Source organism: Strongylocentrotus purpuratus, unplaced genomic scaffold, assembly GCF_000002235.5.
Source record: "Strongylocentrotus purpuratus isolate Spur 01 unplaced genomic scaffold, Spur_5.0 spur5_scaffold_14, whole genome shotgun sequence".
Taxonomy (NCBI): domain Eukaryota; kingdom Metazoa; phylum Echinodermata; class Echinoidea; order Camarodonta; family Strongylocentrotidae; genus Strongylocentrotus; species Strongylocentrotus purpuratus.
The window spans coordinates 10,392,444-10,403,423 of record NW_022145599.1 but is presented as its reverse complement, the minus strand read 5'-3'; the positions used below and the strand labels follow the sequence as shown (position 1 = coordinate 10,403,423).

General features: G+C 38.8%; 1 protein-coding gene across 1 annotated transcript; it reads right to left on the bottom strand.

The window, feature by feature from the left end:
* Positions 1-662: 662 nt before the first annotated feature.
* Positions 663-10,976, bottom strand: LOC584354 (alpha-L-fucosidase). Its single transcript, XM_784215.5, has 10 exons — positions 10,849-10,976; positions 7,731-7,869; positions 6,953-7,189; positions 6,062-6,168; positions 5,493-5,623; positions 4,698-4,831; positions 3,630-3,727; positions 3,099-3,231; positions 1,926-2,096; positions 663-1,073 (listed from the first exon to the last, which is right to left on the bottom strand). Exons 2-10 carry the CDS (start codon positions 7,859-7,861, stop codon positions 827-829), a joined length of 1,389 nt encoding a protein of 462 aa, XP_789308.4. The 5' UTR covers positions 7,862-7,869; positions 10,849-10,976; the 3' UTR covers positions 663-826.
* Positions 10,977-10,980: the final 4 nt, after the last annotated feature.

Sequence of the window (10,980 nt, the reverse complement as noted above, 5' to 3'; positions counted from 1 at the left end):
CTGACCTAAAGGTTTATAATTATCATTGCATCATGAGCTAATTCCAGAATTTTATTTCAGAATTTAAGACAAAGTTACCGGATCCCTTTAAGTAAGAAATATTCCCTTCTATAGTCATACCTTCAACTATACTTTCCTGCTTATTAATGGAAGATTTATCATAGATGAGAATAAGGTTTAAGTACAATAGTAATTAATACATGTACGTACATGACTTACAAAATAAAGAATAATTGTTTTTGTTAATGTTCTATTTAAGAAAATATAAATGTATCCAAGTTCACCACAAGGATGAATTTCTTGACATGATTGTAACAAGTTCAACGGAACATATAAATAGAGACATTCGGGTCAGTGAACAATACTCCGCAAGAATTAACATGGCATTAAAAAGTACCAAAAAAAAGAAAGAGTTATGATGATTTCAAAGTCTGAAACAAACACTCTTGACTTCGATCATGTGACTCATTGATGGAAGATTTATCATAGATGAGAATAAGATTTTTAGTGCAATAGTAATCAATACATGTAATTAGTTAACCCCCAAAATAAAAGAGCTAGGAGGCGCGATAGCTCAGTCGGTAGAGCAGTGGTCTCGTTATCCGGTGACCCGGGTTCGAAACCAAGCCGATGCACTAGTGCCCTTTGGTAAGGTATTAATACTCATTACCAGGTCCCTCAGAGAGGACCTTAAGCCGTCGGTCTTCTGGTTGCTTACTAACAAGCATTTATTGCTTTCTTAGCTGTCAGGTAAAATAAACACCACTATCAAAAGAATACATTCCTGTCCGAGCCTGGAGACTGAAGAAGATGTTTACTAAGTAGATCACTTTACTCCCTCCAACTTCAAGGTCCATACCCATTTGCATGGCATCGTGGCAGGGTTCAGGAGGGGGAGGGTAACATTCATACCCCTCCCACCAGCTCCTGTCCATTTCAGGGGTAAAGCATGACCCAACATGGCAACGGTGGTGGTAGAGGTCACTCTCGGGTCACGAAGGTAGACTATGTTGTTCGCAGGCCACTCTAAAAGGAAAGCGTAAACTGCTTCGGTCTTGGGGCTCTTGGTGTACCTATTAAAAATGAAAGGATGCATATATTTGAAATTGAACTTAGGGGAATCATGTTCTTTACATAATGTGTTATATTTCTCATTCAAACATTTAAAAAAAATTCCAGACAAATAAACTTTCTTAAAACTTGAAATGTCCCATCATTTCCAAATTTTTAAGCAATCAATAATTTTATGAGTGAAATGTCAGAGATACTTTTCATGGTGGAGAAACCGAATTGTAAGTAAAGTTTATCAGAGTTGTGTTTCCATGGCAACCTCAGCTCTCATCTGTCATTGTAAAGCAAAGCAAGAAGTTACATCAGGTAATTCTTTTAAGCTCTTAGCGGAGCTCGACAGCCCTTTCCATGGCTCTTATTCCTCTGAAAGAACTACATCGCAGACCTGCCAACCTCTGAAGTTCAAAAACTGTATTCTTTATTCCCAAAAGTTGTATTTTACTGACAAAAGTTGTATTTTTAAAAATAAACACTGACTGTTACGCGGATCAATGCCTCTTACAGTTCCTACATACAGGAAGATTTTTTGTTATGGATCATTGGTTGAATATGCATAATTTTGTCACGACTGTTGAATTCGATGAACCAATGAACATCCCCAAATTGCAGATGTGAGACGCTTGTAGGATCCTTTTCAAGACAGAATGGGCATTTTTTGTTGTTGTTGTTGTTGTTGAAAATCGTACTGTCGTATTTGCTTCTAAAAATCGTACGAAATACGACTAAATCGTACTGGTTGGCAGGTCTGTACATGGTGTTACCCTGACAGACTTTACCTACTATCATTTTTTTTTACTGTTAGTTCTACGAAATAATTACAAATATGCGTGAGAAAACTGAAATTCAATCCTTACCAAACATTAGAATTGACAGTATCATTCTGTTTCCTCCACGGCCTGGAGGAGTAAATGCCCTCACCGTTGACCTTTAGCCATGACCCCATCTGACGAAGACGCTCCTCAAAGATGGGCATGATGCGACCATCTTTGGTCGGACCCACGTTGAGAAGAAGGTTACCACCGCAGCTGAAATACATAATGTCATTTTATTTTGATTAAATTGAAGACAAAGACATATTAACATGTGTTAAATGGGTACCGGTAGGAAGCAATTCCTTGAATGATGTGAGCCGGGGTAGTAGTTGGAGTGCCTTGAGCACCATGCATGTCGGATATGTGCGCTATATAAATATCCAACATTATTATTATTATATTAACAGACACTGTTTACTAGCCCTGTATGCTTGCATAGATATAAAGCGGTAAACTGCAGTGTTTTTTTAAGGTGTAAATGACTGGCAACTACAAGCAGAAAGGTCCTACTCATATTCATTGAGCTCTGTGTTATATGAAACAAAAATGTGAAGCTTATTCTACACTAATATTTTTATTTTCAAAGAAACTTTAAAAAACGCAGTGGCTTATTCCAGCATATGAGGTTTTACAGTGCCACCAAGTTTACAGACAGATACCATTTCTCAAGGCTGGTTCATAAATGACGGAATAGCTTGTAGCAAGTTTTTTTGATAGTTCATTATTGTAGGAAAAAATATTATCTAAAAATCATAATTGAGAGACCAATGGTGAGGGCAACTAATGGCATGAACGGCCTGCCATAGTTAAGTCCAACTTAAAGATAAAGACCAGTTCTGGTCATGCGATTGCATTGTGAAAGAAACGTTGTGGAATCGATCAGAAGAGGTTGATCATTTAGCATACACACTTGGTGTGTACTGCAAAATGATAAGAAATTTGGCCCAGTCTTCGTAAAGTTACAAGCACTGTACACAGAAGGATGTATATGGGACTACGCACACGTGCGCTACGCGTGCGTATTATCTATTTGGTCCCAATAGAATTTACCAAATATATCAATTAGTAGGCGGTTTCCCGGCAATTTTGTTATCATCATGTATTAGTCAAAACATATTCTTTCACATGATTGGTAATAAGAGCTTCCATTTCATTTTTTGAGAGGGGGCGTTTCCAAAAAAACTGGTGTATACCTTTAAAAAGGGAAAGGCATACCTCACGACTTGTATCAAGGTAGTCAGAAGCTGTGGTACTGTGTGATAGCTCCTCAGTGGCTTTTCTCTTGCGTACCCCCATCCTCCCTTGGTCACGCTCATGGAGTCTTCAAACTTGTGCTTCTGAAGTACTCCTTGAAATAAAATATATTAAGGGAAGAAGAAATTATTATAAATCTCATATTGCCATGAATTATTGTGCATCAACAAAGTCATATGGAGCTCGCTCATTCCAAGTAGCAGCAGAAGCTGAATTATGGAATGTTATACTGGTTACTGTTAAGGAGGCAGCTACACAGTTGACCAATTCAAAAGCAGACCTAAAATGCACCTGTAATCTAGCCAACAATGGAAGTTACAAACTGATTCAGCCGAGGACGCAGGTTTGAAACTGAGTCACGTCTTTTGGATGGTGACGAATAAAGTTGGTCCCCGGCCAGGCGTAAATAACCATATCTGATTGATACGCGTCTGTAAAAACCCAATTACACACACACACCGTACGAAACCTCTAGTCTATATTCAGACCTACCTGGATTATAGCGATCGTAACAGGTGTAGTAGCCTCCGTGATGGCATGGACAGTCATCACCCCAACGATCATTGGTCACCACTGTGTTCTTCACTGGACTGAGAAAGAAAAAAGGGGAGGCGATTCGGTAAAGCATCTGTTGTAGTGTGTTTGGTTGGATGGGGTTATTTGTTTTATGTTACAACTGATTTCATTTTTTTTCTTCATCAATCGTACAATTTACGTAATGAATATGTTTTGAATTCATGTCAAGATGAAAAACAACTTTTTTTTTATTTCTAAGACTGATTTGTATTGTTTAGAATCAATAAAAAAACAAATGGAAACAAAAAAATTGTCTGTCTAACCAAAGACTGTAGATTTGAATCCAACCCAGGCAGATGACGCGGCCTATGTTGTGTGTAAATGTGCCCCTCCACCGTTCCCTACACACACTCTATGTGACAGTGGAAAACACCCTGTACCTCTACTTTAAATGGAGGTCCCGCGTGTAGAAAATTCTCCACCTATGCACATTGAGAACCCTCTGCATTATTCGATTAAGAGTAGGGGAAAACCCCGGTGACGTGGTTCACCTGCACACCCTCAATCAGTTATAGAGGGAGGAGAGACCCAAGGGTCACATCGATTACGTTCGCTGTTTCCCTCCTAGGCACAGGTGGTGCAATATCCTTAATACTACTAATTAATAACTCCCTTAAACCATTGATTACTGCATTCTCCTATTCGTATTGACTTAACACAGGAACCCCCCCAAGCTCCTGTAGCCAATGGGTTAATCCGTCATGCTAACTTGACATTTACATCAACGGCCATGTATGGTAATGGGAAGAGTCAAATTGAAGGGACTTATGGCGTAGTTTTGTTCATTAATTGAATATAAACAAATTTAAGAAGACACTTTATTTCTAATATAATACATAGACATTTGACAGGGTACCCCTTCCAAAAGCTTAGCTTTATCATGACCAAGAATAAACAAAAATGTTTTTTTTCCCAAAATTATTTCACTTGCAGATACAAATACAAAGTTAATAGTTGTGTTTCCATGGCAACCTCAGCTCTCACCTGTCATTGTAAAGCCAAGCAAGGAATTCCGTGCTCTTCCAGTAATCACTTTTTGCTGTTCCAGATCCATCTGTCCATATAACCTCTGGCTTGTAGCGATTCACCAGATCATAGAGGTCCGGGGTTGCCACTCTCTAGTTGAACAAAATAGAAGTCAATTAGGTCAAAATTGATGAATGCAAAATACCGGTAAAGCATTTGTTAGCATCGAGTCAAGTGCTTAAACAACTCGACTACCGGGACCACACTTCTACAATAATAATAATAATAATAATTACAGTGCTTATATAGCGCCTAACACTTACTTTGTCAGAAGTCTCTAAGCGCTCTACAAATAATGCAGCATAATTACCCTGGCTTTAGCAGTGCAGCTGTTACGCGCGCTGCGTTTCAAGGAATAAATTCCTACCAGGTACCCATTTACTTCACCTGGGTGGAGTGTGGCAATACAGCTTCAATGCACTTGTAATGGCACAATTTTATCAGAGAGATAGCATGGTAATTATATTTATTTGCATAAATAATAGTAATAATAATAACCTAGACTTATATAGCGCATTTCATAATCGAAGAAAATAGCAATGCGCTTTACAATATTAATACAACAAAATTACACATAAAGAGTGAAGTACATGTCTTAATAAGCAACCCTTATGATGGGACAATTAAATTGAGATATTTTCTCTCTATACGATCATAAACATTTGTGCAACCATAGAAAATTAAGTCACAGCCAATTACATAGCAGGTTTCAATGTGTAATACCATGTAGTTGGAAAATAGACTGGTACTCACATCTCTGTAGTCTGTAGTGGTGAAGCCACTGGCTTTATCTTTGAGAAACAGGGGGTTGAACCACTCAAAGAGGGAGTAATACAGGCCAAAGTGGATGTCTGTGTTGTTGCGCACACCGGCTGCAAGATCCCCTGATTGAGGAAAATATGGATTACACATTAAAGATGTTCATGCATGCAGTCGTTCGTGAAGTAGGCAGCTTGGCCATAGATAACACTGAGCCAACAAGTAGTACGCTCCATTGCGTATGTCTGTGTGCTGCCTCTACATACCCACACATGAGCAACTTTAAATGCCTAACCATGCATGGTCACTAGAGTGTAAAGCTATGTTAGGTCCTGGAATTGGGAAAGTGATTCTTTATTAAAAAACAAACAAACACATGCATTTAAAAAAGTTATCTATTGCTGGAAAGCACATGCACTGAAGCCAAATAACCTCATGCTTGACAATCAACCAAGATGAATTGCTTTTTTTTTCCTGATACCTCAAACATAAATTCTTCTCCTCCTCCTCCTTATAATAATACCGCAATATCTTCAAATACTGAGAAGTCTTGTGTGACTTACCAACGAGATCCCTTTGTGGTCCTACATCAACTGAGTTCCAGTTCCAAGAAGAATTTGAAGGCCAGTTAGTGTATCCCTCATGGTGCTTGCTTGTCAGAACATAGTACCTGTTCATATTAAATTTCCCAACAGTATTATGAAGAAAATTAAATCGGTTTGAAATGAATTTTATCCTCTGATCTAGTACTTCATATCTAAATGCTGCACGAGAATGAAACTGAGAAATATTGATATATTTTGGCACATTTGAAATCAATATCATGTTGAGGTTCCTTAACTTTGCATTTTTTTTCTGACCAGGGCTTACATGTTAATGTTGTAGTTATAATGAAGCTAAAAATACGCAATTCATCACGCTATAATTGTGGACAAACAAACTTTGTCCCAATCATTCTCCTTAAAAACTACCTATTGTTCTCAGTCTTTTTGAACTCTAATTCATCACTGTTGGGAAAGAAGATCATACAGTTATAGTTATTGAGTTAATCTTTTTCATTGTAGAGGTGTTGTGGTCGAGTGGATACGTCGCCGGACTGTCGATCACAAGGTTCGCGGTTCGAGTCCCGCCGCCGCACTAATGTCCTTTGGCAAGACATTGATCTACATTTGCCACACTCCACCCAGGTGAAGTAAATGGGTACCTGGTAGGAATTTATTCCTTGAAATGCTAGAGCGCCGTATGGCAGCCGTGCTAAAGCCAGGGTAATAATCGGGAGCGCCAGGAGGGTCAAATCTGACTGACATGAGCGCTATACAAGAACCCACTATTATTATTATTATTTCCTAGCATCCATGTGACTCTCTTTAAACCTTACTCTTGTTCTGTATTCACTCTTTTCTTGATTTTGTCTTTGCCAAATGAATAACAAACAATAATGATGATAATCTTACTTAGCCCCTGAAGCCTTGATGATGTCTGCCCACTCAGCAGGATCAAAGAACTCGGCTGTGAAGCTTCGGGCAAAGTCTGCATAGGTGAAGCCGGGTGGGTAGTTCTCCTTCATGAATTCCACTACTTGGGGGTAAGGTTCGGCCCCCTTCCACCGGTACCAAAACCATTCACTGTAGAAGCTGGGAACGGAGTAGACTCCCCAGTGCATGAAGATCCCAAACTTTGCTTCATCGTACCTAGTTACAGTATGAAGGACAAAAATGTGATACATGTAAAATTAAAGATGTGTATATGGCCCTGGGGGATAAAGAAATAGATGGAGATGGAAGTAATTGATCCAATGAAGAGGCAAGGATATTATTCACTCCAAGAGTAAACTCAAAGATATGTAGAATAGGCATTAATGCAATATGCCAGCAGTGGGGATCTACAAACTTTGGAACTTGGTGAACAAATATCTTGGGACTGCCAGAACAAACAAGTAATATACTTAAAGTTCAAGATGAACAAAACAACAAAAAAACTGAAAGAATCTCAAAATGCAATTTTACAAATACTACAAGAATCTGTTTAATATTATACAGGGGTCTATTGTGGTTGAATATTCAAATGAATCGCAGCTCTGTAGTAATAAGCTATGATTTGTGTAAGTTTTTGATTGACTGGAGGACTTGTGATCAATCAGCATTCATTTTCACTATTGTAGGATGGGGGATCATTCTTGAGAATTCTTGAGACTGACTTCTAAGGGTTAAAAAAAGAAGAAGAAGTTTTTACCATGCTGGTAGTGGCCTGGAGTCGATAGAATCCCAGTTTGGTTGGTATTTTGTTGCACACAGACTCAAAGGAAGGATGGATATGTATATCAGGCACAGCAAACTGGTATTAACTATTGACGGCATTATCATCAAGAGATCTGGGAAGGAAGATATAATTAAATGACAATGTAAAGAAAATACAGGTATTCTGTAACCATGGTGACTGACCCTTTCCTATTAATTCAATTGATCTAAAAGCTGATGCTAGATCTATTGAATCCTTTTCTTATTGTTTGTTTGTTTGTGTTGACAATGTCTAAGGCTAAGACAACCAGGGAACCGTTTCATGAAATGAAATGATTGAAACAATATTTGAGCCAGAGAAAAAGAAACAGCGCCATTTAATCATCATGGGTAAATAACTTGAAAAACAGTATACGGTAGTCAGGCAGAAATAATATTTTTAGATTGGACAGGCTTAAAACCCAACAAAAACAACCAGTCTTACAATATGCACGAGATCGAGCTCTTATTCTTAAAGGCACACTGTCCTACTTGTATCTACTTGCTCCCTCTGTATAGAAAACTTCCCCAGTCGGTGCCTGTTACTGTTAGTCCCCCATGATCCTCTTTTTCTTATGTTAAATGAGAGCTGAGTTAATGAGATAGCCACCTGTCACAGTGACCTCGCTGGATCGCTGGGTGGTCTAATCCCTTCTTGCTGAAGTAGTAAAGCCTGCCTTTAAAGGCAATACAAAGTTCTGGCAATATTTCAACAGGATTGGATTATGAAAATTAAAATTTGCATTACCATTGTGAAACCTAGTGTAAGAAAACGCAACTTTGAAAAAATTGTCATTGAAAACTTAAGTTGAACTCCCGCTCACACCACTCTAGCAAAGCATAGAGTCTTAGAGAGTCAATGCCAATGCGAATTGCTACAACCGGCCGTGTCAGACACGTTGCCCCGCTGGGTGCGAGATAGGACTCTTGTAGCGTGCCCCACTAGTACTAGCCTACAAATGACATACATGTATGTGCGCTTGAATCATGCTTGAATCCACACATAGGTGCATTACTATCCTGGCTGTGTATGCTTTTGATTCTCAACATTTCAAACACCACTGTACAAAACTCCACTAGACCTAATTTCACTAAATCGGTACTTTAAGTAGGGAGGCCAATGCCCGGGCGAAAGGCTTCTACGCCTACGATATGTGCGCTCGTCGTCCAAGTCAGAAAATTACCAGAAGAAAAAAAAAGGGGAAAAAAAAGAAAACAAATATCTATGGAATAAAATGTATAACAAATACACAATTACACACTCCACAACATACCTATAATCACGGATCTGTAATGGTCTTTCACCATTTGTTGACGATCTTGCAGATTTTGATGTATTTTGATCCAATAATTGCGCTAGCAGACGAAAATAACGGACGGACAAGAGAAACTAGACGGGTCCTAGAGGGTGATGAGGTTAGCTCACTAAAATCCTTCTCAATGACTGAAGGTAGCGCCTAAAAATATGGAATCAATTTAATATCAAAGAACTTTTGATAGAGATTAACATATCAGTTGTGCACAAATGTCACTTTTAACAACTAGAAAATATAACGAAAAAGGATTATATCTTTTTAATTGCAGATTTTTACAAACTGCACAATCAAAGGTAGATAGAGTACGATGTTTTTGTCAATCTTGCGTTGGTTTGAGCCCCATAGCTAGAGCCATCTCAAATTGGGGAGCAAAACTGTGAACAGAGACGTCATTGTTCCAGCCCAAAATAGAAGTCTTGCGACATCATAATATGAATATGTATGAGGTCCGGTCTCATCGCGCGCAAAACAAATTTGACGTAGTCTCACACATATTCTCAGCACTAGGTTAGTGTCGTGCAGTAATGTATGAGAAGTGTAAAAAAAGACATTTCAGTAAAAAAAAAAAGTCTACGTGAGCAGTCTATACTCCAATTGAGAAGTGTAATGAATGCCATGATTTGAACGTGTGTGTTTTAGTGTATGATATCATCATATGGTTAGTGAGAGAGAGAGAGAGAGGGAGAGAAATATCTCCGTCAGTACACGTCTATCAATGCGTGCAGTCCTATTGACTATGTTTGATTCCGTATTGTGTTCGCTGCAACTGTTGGATTTTGCAGTGTCAGATTGATCTTTACTCATGAGGAAATAATTGGAATACATATCAAAACTAAGGTAGGCCTATTTATTTATTTCAATAATTTTCTTAATTTACAATGAGTGGTTTTCGAGCTTTCTCTCATTATGTTTTGACCCTCCAGGCTCCATGCCGTGGCATGGCTAGCATGGCTCGATTGCGGCTTGCATGCAATTACCGTACCTGGACGGCCTGCAGTACTGTGTCGGTGTGTGCGACTAATTCAAGGCTAGCCGGTGATGATGAATGTACTTTCGCGCGAAGTTTTGAACTTGTTGTCCGGGCAATGACCATGATGACACGCCCATTCCCTGGGGCCTGTCTAATTCTCGACCATGAAATTGATTGTTTCAAGGCTCTTACGTACGGCCAGGCGTAGAAGGAAGCTCATAGGAACTAGCTGGATATCTCCTATTTTATGGAACTTCTGGAGTCGGCAGATGGGTGAGTTTTCTTAGTGAAAGTAAATGCTTTCTTTTAATCTTTGTTTTATTTTAAACAAATTCGTAATTAAAAAGTTAGATTTGGGCATTGGCCTCCCTACTTTAAGAACAATTGATGACACCTAAATAGCAGTAAAATACAATTTTTCCAACTTTTTCGATGTTAGAAAGAATAATTAAAAAATTCAAATTGTGAGTCTACTGTCAACTTTGCCGATCAGCCGTATCGGCATAATTGTGTGCATTTGCGTGTTGTGAGTGTATGCGACTATTCGTGTATTCAAATGCTGCCTATTAACAGGTAGTGCAGTGCTAAAGGTCGCATTAGCATGATTGACTCTCTGCACTGTGCTTTGCAATTTGCTGGAGTGCTTGAATCAAGCTTCATAACTACATTCATGCATTTGGACCCAACATTCCAACAAGGCCAATACCAAGTTATCATTCACACATTCAGATGTAGTAGACAACATCTGAGAATTTGATCCAATCAATCAGAGTCGTCACAATTATTACCTGGTAATGATAGACAAATGCACTGATCAATGCAAGCGCAGTTAGCTCAGCAGCAAAAGATGTTCGATCATGCCCATGGAAGTTTGTTATCACATGACTTCTCTTGTTATGGCCACGTGACAATGGATATAT

What these genes read in the sequence shown, in the direction of transcription:
- LOC584354 (XM_784215.5), bottom strand. Translation starts at nt 7,861, where the DNA reads ATGATAATGCCGTCAATAGTTAATACCAGTTTGCTGTGCCTGATATAC. An exon ending in TCCAGGCCACTACCAGCATG is followed by an intron (nt 7,190 to 7,730) that starts GTAAAAACTTCT and finishes TACTGTAACTAG; the next exon opens with GTACGATGAAGCAAAGTTTG. An exon ending in TTACGATCGCTATAATCCAG is followed by an intron (nt 3,232 to 3,629) that starts GTAGGTCTGAAT and finishes TTTTATTTCAAG; the next exon opens with GAGTACTTCAGAAGCACAAG.